This window comes from Heliangelus exortis, chromosome 1 (assembly GCF_036169615.1).
Source record: "Heliangelus exortis chromosome 1, bHelExo1.hap1, whole genome shotgun sequence".
In the NCBI taxonomy this organism is placed as follows: domain Eukaryota; kingdom Metazoa; phylum Chordata; class Aves; order Apodiformes; family Trochilidae; genus Heliangelus; species Heliangelus exortis.
In genome coordinates this window covers 140,739,054-140,763,604 of record NC_092422.1, presented here as the reverse complement: position 1 = coordinate 140,763,604, position 24,551 = coordinate 140,739,054, and the positions used below count along the sequence as shown (strand labels likewise).

The following is a 24,551-nucleotide window of genomic DNA, read 5'->3' as shown; positions in this document are numbered from 1 at the left end:
GGCTCTCCACCACTTTATACGAATAAGTTTATGGCTATATACATATGGCTCTCCATCATTTGCCAGTATTAAATACAATGGTTGCATAATCATTAGTCTTGTGTTACATTTTCTGGAATGTTTTATGGCTTCAAAGGTATTAATGTAAAAAAAATACATTAATATAATTACATTTTTAGATTAGAGGTCATTATAAATGTGTATGAAGTAGAAGTCAAATACAAATGCTGAGGGAAGTTGTTAATGATTCAAATTGTTCTTGCAAAAAACACTGATCTTGTAAAACAGGTATTTTTGACTTGCGAGACAGAACAAGTTCATCACCTTAGGTTAAAAATATTTATGCTAAATGTTAAACACAGATATTTATTCATTAAGTAAATGAACAAAAATAATTTTCCTTTACAAAAAATCAGAGAGAACACCAGTTTACTCTGATCACTTACAGATCATGTTGTTATTAAACTTGTTTCCACTCACTTTTACATCCTGAAGAAAGTATTTTTGTTGAATATTACACATTCTTTGGTAGAGGAACAAATAAATCAGATAGACAGTGTGGGTCAAATATACAACTGCTGAAGCAGGCTATATAAATTAAAAGAAAGTCAGGCTAAGATCCTACTTATGTTTAGAAAAACGTGAATCTAGCAAACGGAAGATTCCACAGAGGCATGAAAATTAAGAATTACAAATCACAGAATGATTGAGGTTGGAATGGATCTCATGATCTTTGAAGTTCAACCCACTACTCAAAGCAGGGACATACATATGTTATATATTTCCAATTTATTTAAATGTCCCCTAACCTGCTTCTCCTCTACTGAGGGAAAGTCCTTATTACTCCACATGCTCCCTCTGGACTCAGAGACCTGGGATTTGTGAAGGCAAATCCTATCAGTAGAGACTGAGGTTAAAACCAGCACTGAGCACTGTAACTTTTTCAAGTGGTTTGGTGTCCAGTGCTCCATTCAGGAGCAGACTCACGTTTTGCAAATTATTCCTTTTTCTGCTGATAAAGCTGTAGAACTCGTTTTTGCCATTGGCACCCTTCACCAAATTCAACTCCATCTGGTCTTTTGCTTTTCTAAGCCAGTCCCCACACAGTCAGACAGTGTCTCTGTGTAATCTCCCAAGTCACCTGTCTCTAATTCCACATCTCTAATGATTATTTTGAGTTTTTCAGGAGCTTCTTGTTGATCAAGCAGGACTCCATATCACTTTTCCTTGACTTCCAAATGGAGAAATCTTGAGTTCAGAGGAGATGACCCAGCACAGGGAATTTCCAACTTTAACAACTGCTTCCTAAGCAAATTAATCTTTTCTGGATTTTTTTTTTTTAACCTCTATTTGTATCAGGTTTAAAGAAAATGAACAAATCAACAGTTAATACCACCCGTCTATTCTTTTTACTGTCCAAGCAAAATCTACACTTGAAAAATTAAAAAAGATTCACGTAGGTCCAACACAATGTATATGTTAAATCTATTGCCAAAACCTATCTCTTAAAAAATACCACAAAAGTTTTGTTGTTGTTTTTAATACAAAAAACCTTAATATATTTAGTTATTTAGCAAGGTAAGAAAAGGTTTGTTGTTACTCAGAACTAATAAAATGTTTTAAGTACCTTGAAAATACATCTCATGCATGTAACTCCAAGCTTTGACATTCTGTTAGAAATAAGAAAGACAATCTGTGTATTCTCTGCTACTAAACGATCCCACAAATGTACAAGCACATTATGAAGAGTTTGGGTTTGGTTTTAAATCAGTCTACCAAAGTCTCAGCACGTGTGACTCTGGTTTGAATAACAAAAATCCTCTAACTGCACTCAAAAAGGTTTGAAATATAGCTGCTTATATTAAATTGACAAGATCCAAACTAAAAACCAAAACAAGCACACAAAAAGCCAACCAACTACTGTTGCAAGACGAACCTCTCTTAGGGCACGGTGCTCTGAGGTCCAACAGGTGCTCCAGCAAAAGTGCACAAACAGTGCTCTGAGTCTGTTGCCCTCAGGGCTGGTTCGCCTGGCTCGGTGCTGCTGCTCCGGAACCAACTGACCTCTCTGCTGGCTTGCTCAGGAGTGAGCTGAGAGTGTGTCTCAGGCCTCACCTGTTATTGGCCCTCTAATCATGCTCATGCGCAGCAGGGGCCCGCCCTAATCAGGCACAGGTGGGCTTAACACAAGCTCATGCCCACTACCTGGTAATTAGTGGCACCTGGTTGCCTCATTTCACTACACACTACCTTCTAAAACCACAGTATGCTACTGGGCATGTTAACATTTACCAGGTACTTTTGTAAAATGATTCGTTAAGATTCAGTAAAATGATTCGTTGAGGTTGCTTAAATAGGTTCTTGTATTTTTGCATTAACACTGCAAAGTTTTTCAGTTCTGATAATGGTAAAAAAAAATTTGGCTCTATATGACTCACCTGTTTTATTGTTCTAACAATACTGGACATCAGACTCAAACACTTGTCCTGTTTGCTAAACAATGATAAAACACAGAGGCTGGTATATTAAAACATTTTACAATATAAGTAAAATCAAGTTTCAAGACAAAAGGGGAAAAAAGGCAGGCAGAGTGTTTGGATTCCCAATGGCATTATGAAGAGATGTACACAGTGGATTGCAAATCTGCAGGTGTAAAAATGTTACCTGTTGCTCTGAACAGGCAGAAAGGTCACCGAATTTACAGACATATTCTATTGATTTCTTCACAGTCTAATTAGGTGGTTCTACTAATTATCACTAGAACAACCTCACATCTTCGACAACTGTTAACAGCCAGTTCAAGAAGTACTAGAGATATTGGGGGGTATGATAACATTGTCCTGATCTGATACTCTTCTATAGGCATCACCTTAATGACACAGTAGGCAACTACATGCACACCGTAGATTGATTTTCCAATGGATCCAGGTCAGTGTTTCCTATTTTATCTATACTTTCTATTTACATAAAGGGAAGCATCTGAAAGCAAGCCATATGTGATATACACTACATACCTGTGGGTAATATAGCTCCAGATAAGCAGAAGCTCTTGACACATACACAATTACTGGGAGGATAGCTTGTTCCCCAACTCTTAATTCATATACCAACATAGAAATATTTGCTGTCAATGGCAGCTTCAAAGCACTCTTCTCATTCTGCCTTGGCTGAGCTAAATGAAAAGTAATATTACAGACCATAGAGGGCTTTTACTTTATTAACTGAACAAAACCATACAAATACTGACTGTGAGGGAGGGAAGAATACAAATTAGGTTGGATGCAAAGTATAAAACCATATACAATTGACTTTTAAATTTGTCTCCTTTGTAGCCAGGCAATTAAAGGCAAAGAAAACACCTCAATTACCCAGAGGCAAGTTTAGGCTCTACAGCAAGAAAATGAAAAGGATGACAAGCAATAATTATATTTGTCAGAGATGTTCTGCCCAGAAAGGATTAAATGCACTTTCACCATTTGACGATATGTGGGTATACCCAAAATGTCTTAGTTAAAAAACTGCTTATTGCAGCAGGATGTGTTTTCCCATTAAACTTTGTACCCAGAACTTCTGGCAAGGCAGTCTGCTTTTCCGGGTGGAAAAGGATAACTCTCCACCAGGCACTTCTCTCTCTGCCAGGACGACTGTGCACGGATTGGCAGTATGTTCATTCAGCACCAGGCACAGAACCTCATTCATCACCTTTGAACAGAACCTGGGGGAGGAGGCGGTTCTGCTCTCAGTGCTCTGATTTTTGCAAGGGAATGATGTATATATAGGGGAGTTCAAGTCTACCAGTCACAACATTTGTAGCATATGCTAGGTGGTTAATCTCATGCCTGCACTGTGCTCAGCAATCAGTCATCCACCTTGCAGCTCAAATGTTTTTTGTTATCTGTTATTAGATAAAGGCAACTCAAACATACTATGAATAGCTTGTTTCAGGTCACAGTCTTGTACCTTTTAAAACTGTGTTTTGATGGTTTTTTAATTCAATTTGTTTAATGATACTTTTAGAAAACGTTTTTTTCATTGTTTTCAATCGCATTTGGTTAATATCACTTCTAAAATGGTTTTGATGTTTGAATTTTCACAAAGAAAATGCAGAAAAATATACTTGTGTATTGCTAAAGGTTTCTAGCCATAAGCTCTGAACAATGTAGCATCATATAATGGACATCAAGATAAAAATTAATGATTCCCACCCTAACACAGTATCAGTCTAAGCTCTTGTTATATTTCTAGCTTTTTAACTCTTTGAGTGAAGCAGTTTTGATCAAAAATCATGAGATCACACTTTTACAGCAGTCCTGACAATTTACACAGATCAATCCCTCGTCTTAAATTGCTTTAACAGAAAGTAGGGCATTATAAACAACACAGAGTTCACAGAAAAATAATTATATCCATTATACTGATCCATCAAAAGGAACTAATCTGTGCTGTCCTAAAAACATGCAAAGAAACAAGATATCTATGCTAAAGAAAGGTTTAAGTAGTCTTGAACAAGAGATGGGATTAGAGGGATTATAGGAAAGGTTACTCCTTGATATGAACCCATATCAAGAGAGTGAACTCATCAGCCATTTAAGTAGTTTCCATTCAATGTGTATAATATATAAAGTGGACACAGAGAATATATTAATTTACAACAGGAAAAGCTTTCTTAAAATTTGAAAACTGCTTAAATTCCATGCAAACATTAAATAACTAAGAATGTGTACCTCATCGTATGTGTTAATTCTCTCTCTCTCTCTCTTTTCTCAAGGTTTTCTACTCTCAGTTTCAAAATCTCTGCAAAAGGTAGATGAAGATATATTGCTTACCACATTAAAGCTACAAAAAATTCTTCAAAATGGAGATAGAACTGCGAACAGAGGAGCTGTGCCATTGCTGAAGCATTATAAGTCTGAAGACAGCAGTGTTTTGGATGAAGAGAATGAGAGAAACATGGTGAGTTTTCAGTTTTAGCTTAATTGTAAAATGGGAATTCTCTTTATAGCCCTTTCGGAAAGAAGTAGAACAATTTAAAGTGATAACCTGGTGAGTATACAAAAGGCATATAAATCATATTTAGCCAAAATCTGGAGGGAAAAGGCTATATTTGTGTGTGATTCAGCATGTACCTGTATGCAGCAACAGGTTTTTAACATTACCAAATATGACTCACTATTTTATCATGTTCCTTACCATAAAACCACTTCAGCCAAAGGCATAATGCAGGTCATTACTTTTAAAATATGTTCCTGAAAGATAAACTACTTTCAGTCTTAAGTATAAAAAGTGAGCACAGCTGACTTTAATTAAACTGCTACTCTTGCTCTCCCACAAAACAGGACACAGGTTCCAGACACGACTTCTTAAATCATGTCATGCCAATCAGCCTCGCTAGAAAGCAACCACCTTATCTTGTAGTCAAGGGAGCCTTGACTTTTCCAGCTGAGACTGAAATTCCGGGTATTGAATCAATACAGGAAAGAGAGACTGCAGATAAAGAAAATTCAGCTAAATTCCCCATAGGAAGAAGGGATTTTGACAGTAAGTATATTTTCCTTTTTACACACAAATTATCTCATTCTGGTAAAGTATAAAGCAATGTCGATATAGCAACTGGATAAATGTCAATTTCAAAACTTTTATTTGGGATTTCTTAGGGCTGATGAAATTTTGCATTTCCTGTTTACATCTATTGTGATTCAGTACACAGGGGAGGATGTATTTGTTTAATTAGAGGATGTATTTTTTTAATTAACATTTGCAGAAGCCATAAAGAATTCTAGTTCTTCTATAATCTGAACTGTTGGATTATTTTTTTTATAGTGCTCAGATGTATGCTGGGAAGAGTCTATCGACCTTGTTGGCAAGTCTGAAAATTAATGATCTACACCACCTTCTTTGAAGATGACACATTTTATTATTAATTCAATGTAATTTGAAATTACTGTGTATTAATGTGGCCATACAAATGCATCCAAAAATACTTCCTCATCGTATTGTAGAGGGAAACATAATTCATTACCAAAAAACCCATAGCTGTATTTCAGAATGATGTACCATTATAAAAAATAAAAGACTTCTGCATAATCCAGACTTGTATTTGTCTAATATTACACACAATCTACTTCCACTTACCTGAGTATAAGAAAGAATTAATGAATTTCACCCTTTTCTCACAAAATTTTACAACTTCTAAGCCAGTCACCGTACCGTTTATGTAAAAAAAAATTATAGTCGAAAAAAGTTAGTTAATTTTGATTGACCAGCAATCAACTTAATCTTCCTTGCAGTTTTGCTCTGTTTTCCTTTTACAGAAATTTTGCTGTTCAGTTCCTTCTGAGGGCTGTTTGAAGTTTTAGGTCTTTTAGCATTTTTTTGCAAAAATGGTTCACTTTCCTTATCACAGATTACTTTGTCATTATTCAAATCCATCTGTTCATTCTTGGAGTTCTTGCTTCTTGGCTGACAACTCAGATTTCCCGTGTCTGTATAACTTCTAGTCTGGTGAACATTTTCAGAAATAGTTCCAAGCACTGGTACATCAAGACATGAATTCATACCTTCTGTCATGTAAGAATATCAAAAAACATATGTGAAGAAATAAAAAGTTACCTGGACTTACTCATCCTTTTTCTATCACAGGAGTGGTTTTTTAATCAAAAGTAGTGCTTTATTAGTAAAATTAAACTATGCTGGTCACTGCAGTTACATTTGCTACTTTTTCATAAGTGTACTGCCAACCTAAAATGACACTGCTGAAAAACATGCAATAGCAACTAACTTAGTCGTTTATAACTTTAAGATACTGGAAAAGATACTTGAAGGCCCAAGAAATTATTTATCACATGGTATATAGTGGAGTAATATGAGTTTTTTACATTATTAAATGACAAAAATACAATTTTCACTTAGCTTATTTTTCTAAAAAAATTTAACTAAAAATGTATTAAAATTTTAACCTCAATATAACATCCATAAATATTTTTACAACACACTTATATTTTCAAAACATTAGCATCATAATTTTAATGCAAAGACATGTAACAAATCATAGCATACACTGAGCAATGAGACGTTTTTCTTGAAAACACATTCATACTTTAGTTTTACTAAAGCCTTTTTGTTAACATTTGAAATATCAGGTATAACATTTACTTATTCAATCCTACTACAGCTTACCTTTGAGATATCCAGGTTTTAAATGTTGCTTCAGTGCAGGATGTCTGCAGGTTGGAATTTGGCTACTCCCAAGGAAATTCAGATCCTTTATTTCACTCAACTCATTTTTATATGTACATGCAAACTGAGATTTGATTGAAGATTGTTTCACCTGTAAACAGCAATCTGGTATTAGCTTTGCTTATCTGCAGAAGCTGAAGACAGCACCTGCAAGAAAAGCAAAACAGTCAAGTCTCCCATTCTTCTGTCTTGAAAGTTTTTATGTAAAATACCAGAAAAATTAGTATGCTCATATAAAAAATATTGATGAAGTCTTCTTTTACAAAGTGTAAAGGCTTTCAATACTACTAATACATTTTTCTATTGAAGTCCTAAAATTGTTTAAAAATCTTTTTCACCTCTTTCAATAAGTTAATGTGTAACCTTTATAGTTTCAATTTAAGATTTTCTGCCAAAGTTCCCTCTGCTGATAGGCTGCCCACTTTACCATTAACTGTCATGGCTACTGTAGCAAATTATTACACTTCCAGAAATCATCACCTCTGCAATATCAGTTCATAAAGGCCAAGAACAGGATGAGTCTCACCACTTAAGCAATTTACACAGAAAGCATAATAGCAACATCAAAAAGTAATGATAAATGATATAAACCAAGCTTTACTATACTTATATGTAAAACCAAATATGAAGTATTTCAGCTCTTCCACTGGCAAGCTTCTCTTTCCACTGGCAAAATTTCCCATTTACTCACAAAATAAAGCTGTTTCCCTGTTGACTGCCAACATCTAACTTTAGGTTTGTCAGCACTTAATCATATAGGGTAAGTTGACAGATATCTACAGTACTGAAAAGCACTATTGCATCTAGTTTTGCATAACCACAAAACTTTAAATAAAATTCAAATTTTTTTTCTATGTATTTAATATAGACATATTTAATGGCTACATATATAGATAATGGGACTGAGGTTTACAGTTACTTTTTGGATTAAAATATTTGAATTATGCAATTTTACTTTTCTTAACACAAGCATGTTTAAATCTTACAATTCAGGTTTGACTCATCTTTCTTCCAACTCAAAATCTCAGATTTAGACAGAATATGTTCCCAGAAAATTCCTTTCACACAGGGCTTCATCTATGAAATTCAGTCGTATTTTATGCCACTTTCATAAGATACAGTTTTCATCCATATAAGCTAAAAGAGTCTGGATTTTTATCTGAGAGATACAACTGAAGCATCTCTTCTTGAGATGCAGTTGGCCAGGTGAACACACCTGCAAGTTTTTTTGGAAAAAAAATATGCCGTTTATTTACAGAAATGTAGGTTTTCTTTCTGACTTAATATAGTGCTTGTATAGTTTTACTTTAAACTCAGTATTCACATCAAGAGTTAAAAAGCTCAACTTTTCCCAGTTGTCCATCGTTCCCAAACTGCAAATTGTCTGTACCAGATAACAGCCTGGGAAAGAAAGGCAGAATTAACACGGAAATCTAGCCAGCCTGCCTCTCAACAATTACAGTCTTTTTAAAGAAATAATCTACTATGTACTTAAAATATTTACCTTAAGATAAGACTATACACATAGATAATTTTCAAGGTTTTGTGTGCTTCAAGTTTAAGCCTTAGCTCACCAAGTCATTAAGTGTATGTACTTTATACTCTTTATAGAAAGTATTTTGAAGGCTGGAGAAGCTATCCCCAGAATAAGCTTAAGAATTTGAAATAATTAAAAATGCAACTGTATTTTAAACTTAATCAAAATCCTACTGTACAATTACAATATTTATAAGAGACTTACATTTTCTTCAAGCTTGAAGTTGTTTATTAATGAAAAATATTTTCCTGTATTTTCTGTTTCTTAAATACTTCAGCTTAATCCTTTAAAATTCCCTCATTCTTAATTATTGTTCAGCAAATGACACACACCAAAAATTATGCAACTAATTTGCAGAGTTCTATCACATATTCATATTGCACGAGGCAAATAAGCTACAGTTTGTGTTGAGTTGATGAAGAACATCAGAGTTGAGCAAGAAAGCCCAATAGTTACCATTATACAACTAACAATAAGTGGAACTGTTTTTTGGAACATGAGTGTTTCTTTAAGCACCTCCATCTGACACTTCACTGATTTAGTTTGCAGGGTTTAAAACATGGAGTCAAAGGACAGAAGTCAAGCTGAAATACTTAAAAACTTGCAGCACAAACCCATCTTCTTCAGCTACATTCAAGTCTGAAGTAGGCTCAAACCTTCCCTCTGTATTGCATCACATCCCATTGAGTCATTTGCAAGCAGTATACAAACCTCAACCAAATGTGAATGTTTCAGCTGAGTCGTGTACTAATCTAGAGGGCAAATATAAATCAAAAGTGCAAGACTAAATTTGTTGAAGTAGTCAACACTTCCCAGCTACTCTAGGAATGTATATTCTCTAGTAAAAACATCTGTATAATATTGAGTGAGGTAGTAGTAACTAAACTTTGATAGCCTGAAGGCAGAACGAAAGAGCACAGGTCTAGTACTAAATTAAAGATAAAGCTTCACTGGAATGTTTTTAAAGAAAAAAGAGCAACTTAATGCTTGACTGAAGCACACATAATTAAGCCAGTCAACAGTCTGGAATAGCTATTAGATAATACAGTTATTTTACATTAAATTCCAGGAAATCCACTGCCCTGAGGGCACTATCCCAAAGACCCACAGCTCTGTGAGAGCAAAAAGATGTTGGGAACTCAATTTGCTAATCAAATAGTTGAACACAAATAGCATGCAATGTATTCAGACTTGCTATCCCTTCCCCTTTTCACAAGCAAGTGGGATGTTGCTGTTATCCCTACACAAAGGCATTCTGCTGCATTCTGAAAAGGGGGTTAATTGCTACTGCTGTTCAGCTTGAAGAAAGTATGTCAGAATTCAAGACATCATTTCAGTCCCAATGAGTAGATAAATAAAGCAAGGCTTCCTCTCACTTTGAATTCTCTATCTAGAGAAGTTTTTCAGTTGTTCAAGATGCTAATATACAACATACACTTTTATGAAATATTACTGGTGCATGCTCTATTTATTTCTACAAGTTAGTTGATAATCTATTCCAGATCTCCTTCCAGCATCTGCATACAGACAGTGCTGCCAATATTTAGTCAGTAAGAATGTTGAGATTTTGGTTTTATACACTGGAATGGCATAATAGAATTTGAAAATCTACATCAGTAACAACAAACACATGTTTTTATTTTCTAGCCAAACAATTAGAATACTACTTGAAAGAGGAAAAGAGATAAAAAGAGAAAATGTCTTCTCTACATCCTTGCCCTTGTCCTTTTAGATAAAAAATATTAAAGGTATGTTGAATGAGCAACTGAAAAAGGGAAGAGTAAGAAAACAATGAATTATAAGTATCACTGCCAAACTAAGGCATCATGTTAGTCAAACATGAAAAATGTCCTGAATAGTTCATGTAACAGCAACCTTTTATTGTACTGAAACTATCAATTTTTATTTTTAAATATGACATTGTACCAGCTTTCACTATCCCAAATTAACCTAATACTGTTCTGAGAACATTTAGCCTCAAATCACCTCATTATTTGGTTTCAAAATTACTCAAAACTCACAGCTGCTCATCCTAGGAAAGTAGTTTAAGAGTCCTGCAGAAGCAAACACGGTATTTTCTACACAAATGTATTTTATCAACTGTCACTAATAATAAAATCTTTCTTCAGATTTTGTTGTGAACACAATCTTTTTTTTACCCGCTCCCTCTCCCCTGCAGGTACCCATTCTTAGCACACTCCATATGCACTGAAACTACTAATCAGCTTCATGCTCTCCATAATTATTTTCCACTTACAAATAAATATTTCTTGCTACAATAGACAAGGCTACTACCTGAGAAAGACTGGTTTCTCTGTTACTTTGGATTTTCTGCTCACTATTACAGTGGACATACAGAAAACTCTTCCTGTTGATAGTTTTCCAAGTCACAGTTTATTTGTACTGGAATCACAAATAGGCTAAACAATTCTCTCAAGTAACAGCATTTAAAGAACTGAGCAATGAAAAATAACAGCAGTACATGAAGCTAGATATTAAGTTATTTTATATAGGCATGAGCAAGTCACATGAGAAAGGCAGACTGGGATTTTTTTGCATTTTTGGAGCTTTTTCCTTGGAAGGATGTCTATACACAGTAAAATTACAATGAACCTCAGGCATGCCAAGATTTGTTAGAGTTCTTGAGCCACAAATTCTTCTTAAAACTAAAACTACAGTTATGTTCCCAATCGGAGGGAAATAGTGCCTCATATAGGAAAGGCTGTCTCCAGTTACATTAAGAAATAAACATGCCAAACTACTGAAATTCCTTGCAGCTGTTTCAGGGTAAATGTGTTAACAATGCAGCAGGATTTCTAAAACTATGTATCAAAAGGCCAAAACAATCCCAAGTTTACAAAAAAATGATCTGTTACTCTCTCATATATTGCATGCTCACAGCCTAATACTTTTGTTCCTTTCTTCTTAACTCCTAAATTCTGTTTCACCCAATCCCGTTAGTTCAGGGGAAGCTCTAATTAATCCTTTCTGGTGCAGAAGAAAGACTAGAAACTTATGCAACATTTTTGTTGTCTTACATTGCTCTTCAGCTTAAACAAAGAAGATGATTCTAACAGTCCTTCCATTCCTCCCTCTCACCAATTACCAGGACTTACATAACACCACTGAAATCAATGAGATAAGTAGTCAAACAATAGGGTATCTACCTATTCCAGAAAATGGAAGCATGATTCAAAGAAGCAGACATGGACTCTCTTTTCATAAAGTACCTCTCTGCTGTCCAAGTCAACTTTTTACACATATTTAGAAAGCAGAAAGAGGTGATAAGAGACAACTCATTAGCTGTTCTATGGACCTTTCTGAATAAGAAGTTCCTTCAGCAAAATACCATTCACCAGAAGACATTTCACTTAAACAACAGATATCAAACTTGAAACTCTAAATTGTCTCTCAAATGAAGATTTTCATATTATTTATCTTACCTTTTTCTGCTGGAGGGAATAAAAAAATGCAACATGCTAGTTCCCCAGACTTCTATCTCCTCAAGGGATAAGAGCAACAGCTTTGCCTCCTAGTAAATGTCTTTATAGTTAGGTGATCATTTTTTATGTCTTCCAGTATTTAATGAAGACTGAAAGACAAAACTATGTCTTTGTCTTTCTCTCTTGCCAGGAATTTTTTTTGGCACAACAGAAATACCCACATATTCATTTTATCTTAAAACACCAATTCCAGTTTATCGCTACCCTTTGACTTAATCCACTCTCCATATTTTTACATACTAAACACATATGCATGACATTGTGCCCTAGCTCTAAATATTATCAGTCTGCACTCCTCTACGTAATTCTGCAGAAGTTGTGAGAGTTCAGTTTCTCCTAAGGAAGGATAGGGCATAATGATGTTTCTTTCCACCCTTTCAATTTTTTTAAACCCTTTAAATTATTATTATTTTATTTATTTAGAGAAGTGTTTCTCCTTTAACTTTCTAGATTTTCCTGAGTTGTTTTAATCAATACATTCATCTGGATGGAAATTTGCATACAACCAAACTAATCATCACTACTGTGCTTTTCTTCTCCTCTAATATAATGGAAAACGAGACTTTTATTGGAAAAGTTCTAATGAGAGATCATGAATTCGTACTCTACTAACAATCTAACCACCTATCAGAGGCAACACAGTAAAAAGGTCCTTAGGATAATTTTATGGAACTAACACTACCATCACACACTGCATAAGGAATGTCTAAGACGAATTATTGACACTGAGAAGAAATATCATGTTGATACTGTCTTAGTCAAAAAACATATATGGTATCACTTCTGAGTCAATTGTTAAAATGAGTGCATTATTCATAACAAAATTTACAACTGTGAATTTTAGAGGCAACCTGTACACATTTCAATGAAGGCTGATACTGAGTGCAAGAAGGTGATAAATATTACTCAAGCACTTGAGATCTACAGTCATGGACAACGAATTCATTGTGCTGTGCACTGCACAGTAAAAGACATCACAAAATTTATTTCTACCAAGAGACCTTACAATCCAAGAAATATATGGATTCATACAAAAAGGAACTGAAATTAGTCATTGTAATGGGCATCCACCTCAACACAAAGCACTTCTAAGTTTTGGGGAGAGGTTGATTTAAAGGTACTGAAAAATATTTTAAAGGAGGATAATGAGTTCTGCAGATACCTATAGGAAATCTCTTCAGCTATAAGAAGCAGTATAAAACAAAGCTGAAACAGCTAGTCTGAAAATCAACAAATGAACAATGAAGATTGGTATTGCAGACTGAATGTAAAAGGCAGATATCTCAAAGCAGTAAATCAGAAAGTATCAATGGGTTGGCGTAAGTTAAAACAAGTAGATCTACCCCAACTTCAAGAACAGCTTGAGGTGCAAACTAGAATGGCATCCAGTGTGTTTGATAAGAGCTTTCTGTACAGCTATATCAGTGAAGAAGGACAGAACAAAGCTGCAACTATCAAGTTCAAGAAAAATACATTGCAGCGCATCAAGGAACTTTTAATAAATTAGAGTTAGAGTTGAGTGTACTTAATGACAGAAGAGAATATATTCCAGATGTGTTATGGAGCAAAAAAAAGTAACAGGTAAGATAGCGTCCTCAATGTTAAATACAATAGAGAAGATAAAAATACCAACTTCAAAATCAACAGTTGGGTATTCACAGGATAGTACAGAAGTAACAAAAAAATGAGTTTTCACAGATGTGACACATCGTTCAGATATACATCTTTGAACTGTTCATATAAAAGCGATAGTATGCTTCTGTTTGTAGATTTATTCATCCACAAAGGAGGTACAGAAAGAGAAGAGAAAGCCAGGACCTTATAAAAGTCTTCAAAGACTAGGAAAGAAAAGGAAAGAATAGAAACATGCAAAAGAAACTGAAAAATTTTAGAAAGGTATAAAGGATACTAGAAAAAGACAAAATGAAAGGTGAACATTTCATGAAAAAGAGCAAGATTTTATGTGAAAGGATAGAGATCTAAGATGAATGGCAGGGAATTATCCGAGTTTTAGTTAGGAAAGTCCTTAACTGTTTGTCTACAGCAATTTTAGTAGACTGGAAGGAGAGGCAAAACTGAAGTGAACATAGGAATATTGAAAAAATAGTTCTAGATTTCACATGAATATGCTGTAGTTTAAATGGCAATGTTTTGCTGATACACAGAAAACAGAATTGAAAACAATGTGAAACACTCAGACATCTTGAGAAGAGGACTCTGTGATGTTACATGATTGAGGAACAGTTACATTATGAAGTGCATTATTTTTATTTTCACTTTTTAAAATGGAAAAACATCCTGAGATATTTGGCCTCAGTTCCATGCTGCAGTTTCTCTCTCTGGTATAATAGGCTATGCTGGAAGAAAGCCATAAAGAAGACTGATTGATTATGAGAGGCAGTTTAGCAGCCTCAGTATTGCCTTAAGATAGGAGTTGCATAGCTCTACGTAGCATTCAGTTTAACATGTTAATCCCATTTCATCATCCACATAGCTAAAGTAAGGGAAGAGAGTCCACCATCAGAGATACAATCTACAAAAGACTATAAGCAAACTTTGTCATCTTTTACAATGCCAAAGAAAGTTTAGAAGTGAGCACCAGAGATCTTTAGATCACTTTTAGAGCACTTCAGATCAGTTGTTCTCTTTGAATTTTGGTTTTCATAAGACTAAAAGTCATTTATACTTCAATATAGTTATCCTCAATTATACTAGGCACCTGCTGGGCACCAAAATCTGTTCTAGAAGTTGACTGGAAGATCTCAAAAATTATTTTGTTACAAGTACATTCTATTTCAGCAATCACAGTGAAGCAAGACTATGAGTCTTAAAGACAAAGTTCCACAGAAAAAGTCAGATTCTTCTACTGTATTAACAAGGATCATAGGAGTCACAGAATCCTTTTTGGAATCAGGCATAATAAAAGCAGCACAGGAGAGTGCCATGACGACCCTTTACATGCAATTCCTCCTTCTCAATTAGAACTCATTCAATTATTCAGAGACCTCTGAAAGAACTACTATTTGCACAAAAATTATGGTAGCTAATCTGGTATTTTCTATTAGCAAAAAAGGTATTCTTAAAATTGCAAAAATAGTTTCATAATATGAATCAACCTCAAGACTCATATTTTTGATAGTTTGTGTCATGAAACTTTTAAGTTTTGAGAAAAGGTTTCAAATGTGACAGGTAATTGATTTTAGTTAATTTTTTTACTTTGATACTGAACACAGTTGTTCATTAATCCAGTTACAAAACTTCCATTTAGCTAAGAAACTGTGGATTCCAATGTTACATTTTTGCTACTTGATGAGTAAAGATGCAATTTTAAAATGTTGTTTATTGTAGAATATAATGAAAATCCTTTATCAGGTTCTATTTTTCATAATTTCCCCATGCATTTTAAGCTTAATTTCACCATAATTAGTGCATGTATCCAAAACACCCATCATCCAACCCACCCCCATTCCAAATAAAGCACTGGGAATACAGTTGGAGTATATTTAAAACACATGCTAGAAATATTGACAGTGTTTTTATTTTACTTCCTTTACATGACTTTCTACTTCTCTAATTTGTAATTTATTAAAATTCCCCTTATATCCAATGGCAGAAGTATTTTTTATTGCGCTGTTCTAGAAGCAATTGAGATGGTTTAAAACCTGTTTTCATCCTTACATACTGATTGTGTTTGTGTTTCAACCTGTTGTCAGGACTAAGTTTATAAAAATTATTAAATCACTATTTCTATTGAGTTTTCTTGTTAAATTGTGGAAGATACAAGTTCTGTCTCTTTCTACATTCCCAACAACCAACTCTGACAATTTTAAGGAAACCAAGTAAAATGCACCAGGAGACAGTAATTTCCAGAGACACTGAAATTTTTTTTTTCTGAATTGTACCCCTTACAACTCTAGCACACTCTTGTAATGTTCCATTTCATCTATGAAATAGCAGCAGACACGAGCAACTTCATTTTACTGTTCACAAAGAAATCTTCTGGAAATGTCCTCAGAACGTTACAGATAAAAAGTAGACCTTTAAAATGCAATCAAAAATTCACTATTACACTTTCAGAATGTCAGAACTGAAATCAGATGCCTATGTTCAGTTTTATCTCCGTTTTCACATAGCTTCGGTTTTATATCTATAGTCCTGAATTACACAGGTGGTTAAATGAAGAGATATAAATTATGTTGGTATATCTCCATTAAGAGATCTTCATTAGGAAGTACTTTCAAAGCCTTCTGGAACTTTAGGCATTTCCATTCATATTACAAGACGGTCTGAGTTGAGCCAATTACCACAAGTTTATCACAAGTATATTTCTTTAGCTGTGGGATACTTTTCAGCCAAATATTTTCCAATTTTAACACTCATGTTCATTTTAGCATAAGTTTTTAAGTACACCCATAGTCACAGCACAGTAATTCCTACACAGTACCTTAATTTTTTTTTCATCCATAGATTTTTGAATACGTTGTCTAAGAGGCTTTGGAGAAGATCCATTAGACTGTGCTGGAGATCTGGATTAAAAGGCAGTAAGAAATATTTAGAACATAAAGCAATTAGTTAAGAAAAATAGTTATCATAGTAAGTTCATCAGAAACAGAAAGGCAAGTATCATCACTCACCAAGCCTGACTTTGGTTTCTTCCTTTCTAAGTAACCATATGTACTATGCTAACTGAAAACAGCATAACAAAACCAAACCTACAGTTCTAATTCCTGGTACCATACTGCAGTATATTTACAACACTGTAGTTCTGCAGTGCCAGCATTATTTTTATTTGTAATGCTGGTAATGAGTTTTCAAGTCACCATTCTACCTACACCCCCTCGAAAAGCAGCATCCGGTTGACATCCAGAATGATTTTCCTCATATTTACAGACTTTCCAATAGAAACACTGACACAAAATACCTATATATCCATATTTCAGCATGTGAATTGTTATGTAAATCAATGAAAAATTTTGATGTACAAATACCAAAAATTTTTGATGCATATAAGAGGGGATTTTTTGGTCTTGAAATAAAAAGAACTAACCTGTGCATCTGTAAATAATTGCTTCTCTGTTTACACTCATGGCTGGCCAGTGTGCATATCAGGGAAGGGTTTTGTTGGTTTTTTTTCAAAAAATAACTCATTCTTTATTTACTTAGCTCATTCTATTAAATTTATTTTTTTTTATTACTCTCATTTTTTATTTATTTCCCATTGTTTGTGGGTGCAGAATTTCTGCAGAACCTTGTAGTGGTTTTGCACTGTTATTTAATTGCCAAAATATTTAGCATCAGCATGCTCCCATTTACAGTGCTTTTCTGGTTCATGAGCTCTCGTTGTAAACTTTGACAAAATTCTCAGTATCCCACTTTTCCAACTGGTGAATGCTCAGGATAAGCAACTGATTGAATCATCACTGCTTCTCAAGTGCATGGATAGATTAGTTTCCACTTTACTGCCCACAGAAATGGGTTTTCAAGAGATTCTGTTTTGTACAACAGAGCAACATGGGTATTCCTTGAATAAACTTTAAAAGCAAGAAAAGAAATGAGCAAGTGGTGATGGCTCTAATGTTAGTAGGATAGAAATATTATGGGAAACATATAAAATAACCAGCTAATAAAAAGTTGCCTCAAACCCTGAATAACTGTTCAACCTGCAAAACCTGAAAAAGAGAACACTTATTGCAAAACTCTATGAAAATACTTAATCCATTGCCATGCAAAATTCAACTCTGAAATATAAGTAATATTTTCTATATGAGAATCAACTTAGCTTTATTTCAATACCATCATTACATATTTCTGTCTGCTAAAATTTTTAAAATATTGTGGGAAAAATAGCATGCCTATGCCTTGCATGCAGCTTTAAAAAAAAATAATAAAGGGAAGAAAATAGAAAGTTTAATTTTAGTTTTTGCGAAGTTTTGTATTGCTCAAGCAACTATTTAGGATTATAAATTCAATATTCTGAATGAATTACTTCTAAAGCAAATTTTTAAATGGAAACACAGAGAAAATAACAAAAAGATTATATATGGGAAAATAAACTCAAAAAAAATTGACCACTAAGAATTACCAAGGAAAACACAAGAATTGCCTAAATTACAATATAAATTCCCAGACAGCACTATTTGCTTACACCTGCACTGAGATGATTTTTAGTCAAATAAATATCTTCTACTTTTGGGGAAAATTCAAGAAAATAAATTCAGATGAAAAATAAAATAAGTGAAACCAAAGCACTCAGTGGGCTCTCTTATTCAGAAATAAGAGGTTTAACACCAATTTTAAATTAAAGAGTTAATGAAAAAAAATTTCTAGCTCTGGACAATGCAGTGTTTAATTCAGAAGAATTCATGTAAGCTTTGATTCCATTCACATAGCATGAGCCCAAATCTGATTAACTCCCTCTCATTCTGGTAAATATACAAGCAAAGTAAGGTTTATTAAATTAATGAAACAATTCAAGAAGTAACATGGATCAATTTTCCTGAATTTCTTAAAAGACAGAAAAATAAGAGATTGAAATCACAGTTATTTTAATCTTGTTTCATAATGAAATAGAAATATATAGCTACAACTATCCACAGTTATTTGAGAAGCTAAGGAAATATTCCACAATGTTTTTACAATCTGCCTTTTATATTAAAAAGTATTACAGGTTTATTTAGGACTCTTATTAGTGAAACTTTTTTTGTTAGAATGTGCTTGTTCTTTGGTTTCATAGAAGAGGCTGAATGATAAATATAATGGAACCCTTAAATTCTTAAACTTTTAGGATCCTTCATCTTCCAGTTTAGGACCCTTAGGTCCTATCAGTTATTCTCTTTCCTTGCTGTTATCCTCACAGCCTTGCACCTACACCCCCTGACAGTGTTGTTATGGTGGGATCTCACAGGGAATGACTGCCACAAACATAAGAAACATTCCCTTTTCCCACAGATTTCCTACCCTTTTAATGGTAGCTCTCCTTTTGTGTTAGGGAATAAAAAGATGTGCATGCACAAATCTTTATAAGCAGCTGGCCATGCAGCCCCTGTCATGAACAGATGCTCTAATCACTGCTCAAAGCACCAAAACCAGGGACAAGCAGGTTTAACAATACAGTTAGCAGGGGAAAAGCACTACTTGGGAATCAAACATTGTACTACAGTAGGAGGCTTCTCTGGGAACCCTGGCTGCTTGACTTTCCAGATGTCCACCAGAGGTAGTTTTGTCTCTACTCTCCTTTACTTTATTTTATTCTTCCCCAAAAGCAACTTCCAGCATTAGAGTCAATGTATACCATCAACTACAGACCCTACAATAAAGCTTCATGCCTCTGAATTTGTTTAAATGTCATTTGTACACTACCCTGGTTGGTGGATCAAGATATGAAAAACTATTTAAAACCCTCTCCACAGAATAATTACTATCTAGAAATTAGAATATAATCCAAAAGTGTCGTGTCAGCTAGACAAAACCCCACAACAGACTGCACTTTGGTCATTTACTCAGTGTAATATCAATGCTTTGTTAACCACTCAGTAAAAGATTTTAAAAAAAAAAACCTCAACACAAGCACAAAAGAATCTTTTAGTACTCACCTGAAGAGTGTCAAAACAGAGGTCATTCCAACCAAATTTAAGCTTTCATCATCATATAAAAGTTCTGCTTTATTCTGGGTAGGAGGACTGACAGCTTCTTCATCCAGAAGTAGTAACAATACCTTTACAGTATCTCTGCCACAATACCCAGTGCCATGATTTATGGTGTGCAGTTTTGGCTAAAAGTAAATAAAATTAAAAAGATCATACTATAGGAGAGGTCAGCAAGCCAGACCAGTCACTCACCTCCAAAAGCAACCCATATCAGCATAGGTATGCAAATCCCTTTCTTCCCTTAGTGCAATTGGCATTTATGGGGAACCTCATCCCAAGCAATTAGTAGAGTTTAGATCACTGTCAGATGGAGATACAAACGGATGAGCAAGTCACACAATAAATGAACAAATCTGTGATGAAACCATGCAGCAGAAATAAACATATTTTCTCACAACCAATCTGAGTGCTATGTGGTACACAAACATTCTGGTGAAGTCCAAGTTCTCTGACTAACTGAAGCTGCTAAAGGAGTTTGCTAAAAGTGAGATTTCCATCAGCATTTGACAACAGAGGTACTTGGCACAATCTCTTGTTGTTTGGAACAAGATTAATTCCTTGCTATTTTCTACAAGAATAAAGAATTCCTTAAAGAAAATAATAATCCACATCTGGAAGTGCTCAATCTTATATTCAACAGTACAGATGTAGAACTCCATAGCCACTATGGGACTGCAAGAATTGCAAGTTTTCTATAATTTTCTTTAAAAGTACTAGGAGTTCCATAGAGAAATTCAGTGATTAATACACAGTAGTAGAACTTTAAAAGTACAGGCTCTCTTATTTTTACCAATTCACAGAAAGATTGAATAGATTGACTTTGTTCAAGCCACGACCAGCTATGAACTGCATTTATCTAATCACTTAACTGATTTTAAAGTCTTGAAAAGATCAAACTATTTCTCTCTCTATTTGATTACATCAATTAGTGTATGTAGCTTTCAAGAAACCATAGCAACACGTCAGTCAGTTTCTATAAGTTATAATCAATAGCTAGAAATAGCAATTACAGAAATGGTTGTTACTTGACTTTAAAGAATTGGCCTATTTCAGTACCATTTAATTTTCTGAAAATTGTTTCTGAACTTCATCAATCATTACATCACCACATTATAGATTTTTATAAATGTCACGTGTGTCACAGTAAATTTGTCTAAATGAGAAACATACAAATTTGGCATCATCTTAGCTGATTATACACAAAGGAAAAAAAAAAATCTTTGTAACATAACTTAACCTAACTGCCAAAAGATGACCTTCAGAAATCTCTTGTACCACAATAATAGTTACTTAGTGTACTAACCATGGACTAAAATCCTGTTGTCCAAGGCATAAATAAGAACTTTAGGCAAGACAACAATCCACACCATAAAAATCTTGTCTATTATTAAGCTTAAAAAAATTTATCAATTATTTTTTTCAATAAAATAGTTGACCAGTCCTTCAATAGTGGTGACCACTAGCTACTCCAGATTGTTCTGGTTAGTTCCAGAAACACCAGCCAGATTCCACTTACAATAGTAAGTTCTTCTTAGGGAGAAAAAAAATCATCATTCCAATTAGTCAGTCTTGCAAGCTTCAACACAAAGCAGAGCATCCTGCTGCATAAAGGACTAACTTTTCCTGGAGCTCTAGGTCCTTATAAAACATTTGCAAGAAAACTGGGCAATGATGGAAGAAAACTGCCACTGCCAGGAGGAAAACAAGTGTTTATCCAATAAAGTAACTCTTTTCAGGTAAATTTTAGTAGGAGGTATCCTTCCCAGGAACTAGTAGAGACATCGTTTTCAGCTCAGTAGTTAAAATCATATTTCACATTTGCACTCACAGATATTACTCAAACTCTTACTTATTCAAAGTATAAAGTTATAACCTATTCAAATTTTTTTAAAAAATCATAGCATCAGAGCTTGTGGGTTTTGTTAAAAAGTGAAAAAAAAACAACAAAACAACCCAAAACAAAAACACACACACAAAAATCCACAATTAAAAAAACCAAGCTGTATACAAAATTCATTAAACTTTGCTGTCCTGAGATCTTAATTTAACAATATATATGCTCCAATTTTTTATACACATCAAATTCATTTGGAAAACTTACGGTGGTTTGTGTTAACCTACCCCTCTGTACACTTAATAAAATGTTTTTCCACACCAAGCTCCACAAAAATATGTAATTTTATGTCAGTCTCTTAACATTTGTCTAAGTTGCCTTTTTGACCCATCAGTGCTGTGAATCACATATTTTAGAATTATCATTAAAATATACATTCATCACAAAAATTTCTCCCACATCAACAAAAAGAATTCCCCACACCAAAATCAGAAAAGCATCATCATAACACCAAGACAGATGATTTACACACATTTCACCTGTGGTCCTTTCACCACGATTACAGAAACAAAAATTACAGACATTTATTCCACTCTCTAGCAACACTCAATCCACATTTTGCCTCTTACCTCTCCCAGTTACTGTCTTTATCTCTAATTCCTCAGGCCTCACACTGGACACTGCAAAGAATGGTGGTGGTTTGACCGCAGCAAGCTACCAGGTGCCCATCAATCTGCTCTATCAACCCCCCACCTCCCAAAGACAGGAAAAGAAAATATGATGAAAGGCTCCTGGGGTCCAGATGAGGACAGAGGAGTTCACTTACCAATGACAATCATGGGCAAAAAAAAAATTTACTATAACTCTTCTACCTCCTTCCCTTCAGCTCCTAATGCTTCATCTCTGGTACTCTTTCTTCCTCACTCTTCCTCTGTTACTGAATTACCAAACCTCTGTAGTCTGGGTCCTTCCCACAGGCTGTAGTTCTTCAAGAACAATTCTGGCATGGGTCCTTTCCATAGGGTGTAGTCCTTCAGGAACAGACTGTGCCAGCATACATCTCCCATGAGGTCACAGATCCTGCCAGAAAACCTGCTCCTGAGTGGACTCCTTTTGGACTACAGCTTCTGCCACAGGAACCTGCTTCAGTGTGAGTTCTCCACAGGGTCACAGCTTCCTTCAGGGCACATCTACCTGCTCAAGCATGTCATCCTCCACAAGCTGCAGAAAGGTATCTGCTCCACTGCAAATATCCATGGGATGCAGACAGACAACCCACATCACCATGGCTGTCTTCATAGGCTGCTGGGGAATCTCTGCTCTGGCACCTGGTGTACCTTCTCCTCCTCGTTCTTCATTAACCTTGTTTCTGCAGTTATTTCTCTCAGGTATTGTTACTCCTTTCTCCCAGCTGTTGTTGTGAACCATTTTTCACCCTTTCTTAAATATTATCGAAGAGGCACTATGACCATTACTGATAAGCTCAGCTTTGACCAGTAGTATGTCAGTCTCAGGACTGGCTGAAACTGGCTTTATACAGTACAGGAACAGCTTCTGGTGTCTCCTCACAGAAGCCATCCTTGCAAACTCTCCCCACTACCAAAACATTCCCACAAAAGCACAATACAGCACTAGACTTGTCAAGCCAAGCATCACATATGTGACATCCAGAAGACAGTCCTGTTACATCCATATTGTGGTCAGTAGGGATGTACTGTAGTCGTATGGTGAAAAGGATTAGCTCAAAGCCTGTCATCTTTTGCAATGACCTCAAGCTTCCTCACTGCACAATCTTAGAAGGGTTTGCATAAGAAGGGACCTTAAAGATAATCTAGATCCAAATCCCCTGCCCTGGGCAAGGACATCTCTTACAGGACCAATTTGTTAAAACATCCATCCAGCTTGGCCTTGAATGCTTCTGAGGATGAGGCACTCAGAACTTCCCTGGGCAACCTGTCTCATGTCTCACCACACTCTCAGTAAATGATTTCTTCTTTAGAAGAATGACAGGAGAATTTCCCCATCCACAAGTAGATGGGATGTTCCAGTAATCAATTAATTTAAAGCCAAGAACTGGAAAAAACTCAACATAGAATCACAGATTCACAGTAATATAATTAAGTTTGTAGGTTGGCCTCAGGTGCCAAGTTTGAGAAAAACATAATGGGATGAAGTATTAAACCACATTTCCTAACATCAGGATACAACCATCTTTGCTATGTTCTGCCTCAAAAATTATGCTGGTAAGCATTTCTACAAAGTCATTAGGCAGTAGGAAACACAACATAATTTGGAAAAGCCTTTTTTTTTTTTTCTTTCTTTTTTTTTGTTAATTTCTCAGAAGAATGTAGTTCTATTGAAATAGTTTTACCTGACTTGTAACAATCCAAATTTTAAAAAATGTTACTAGTAATACAAGCAGCTAAAGACAGAATGGATAATGGTGGTCCATTTTTCAGATAGGGAAGGTAAAGAAATAGAAGGATATGAAAGTGAAACAGGGGAATACAGTGATAAAAGATTGAGGGAAAATAGGAAAATGAGGAAATATATATTCCAGCTGATCATCTGAAGCACATTTTTACAACATTGGAAAGAGCAGTTTAACTTGCTACTAAGGTCTGGCTTGTTTAAACTGCCATAGAAAAGAAAAAGCACATTGGAAGTATAATTAAAATTTGTTAAAAATCTTATGTCACCATGGGGTAATTCCAGTGATTTCACAAAACAAAGCATTCTAACTTTGTACACACATTCAAAGTGTCTAAGTTTTAAAGAGTTTCCTAGATTTAAAT

General features: G+C 34.8%; 2 protein-coding genes across 6 annotated transcripts in view; one reads left to right on the top strand and one right to left on the bottom strand.

The window, feature by feature from the left end:
• Positions 1 to 3,202: 3,202 nt before the first annotated feature.
• The window catches only part of PARPBP (PARP1 binding protein), a 47,322-nt gene continuing 25,973 nt past the window's right edge, over positions 3,203 to 24,551 (bottom strand). For 2 of the 5 annotated variants that reach the window (XM_071727947.1, XM_071727964.1), the window contains 4 exons: positions 19,869 to 20,047; positions 16,721 to 16,802; positions 7,177 to 7,327; positions 3,203 to 6,560 (listed from right to left, as the gene is read on the bottom strand). In XM_071727947.1, the coding sequence (XP_071584048.1) occupies positions 6,226 to 6,560; positions 7,177 to 7,327; positions 16,721 to 16,802; positions 19,869 to 20,047 (747 nt within the window). In that variant the 3' untranslated portion in view covers positions 3,203 to 6,225. Of the gene's footprint in view, positions 6,561 to 7,176; positions 7,328 to 16,720; positions 16,803 to 19,868; positions 20,048 to 24,551 lie in introns of those variants that run through there. The other 3 variants (XM_071727955.1, XM_071727972.1, XR_011722798.1) reach the window with 3 other exon arrangements.
• PMCH (pro-melanin concentrating hormone) lies at positions 4,717 to 5,899 on the top strand. Its single transcript, XM_071734353.1, has 3 exons — positions 4,717 to 4,953; positions 5,337 to 5,542; positions 5,821 to 5,899. Exons 1-3 carry the CDS (start codon positions 4,717 to 4,719, stop codon positions 5,897 to 5,899), a joined length of 522 nt encoding a protein of 173 aa, XP_071590454.1.

Bases quoted from the DNA above. Each gene is read 5' to 3' on its own strand.
- PMCH (XM_071734353.1), top strand. From the start codon at position 4,717: ATGTGTACCTCATCGTATGTGTTAATTCTCTCTCTCTCTCTCTTTTCT. The intron at 4,954-5,336 runs GTGAGTTTTCAG...CCCACAAAACAG, and splicing joins AAGAGAATGAGAGAAACATG to GACACAGGTTCCAGACACGA. The intron at 5,543-5,820 runs GTATATTTTCCT...TTTTTTTTATAG, and splicing joins AGAAGGGATTTTGACAGTAA to TGCTCAGATGTATGCTGGGA.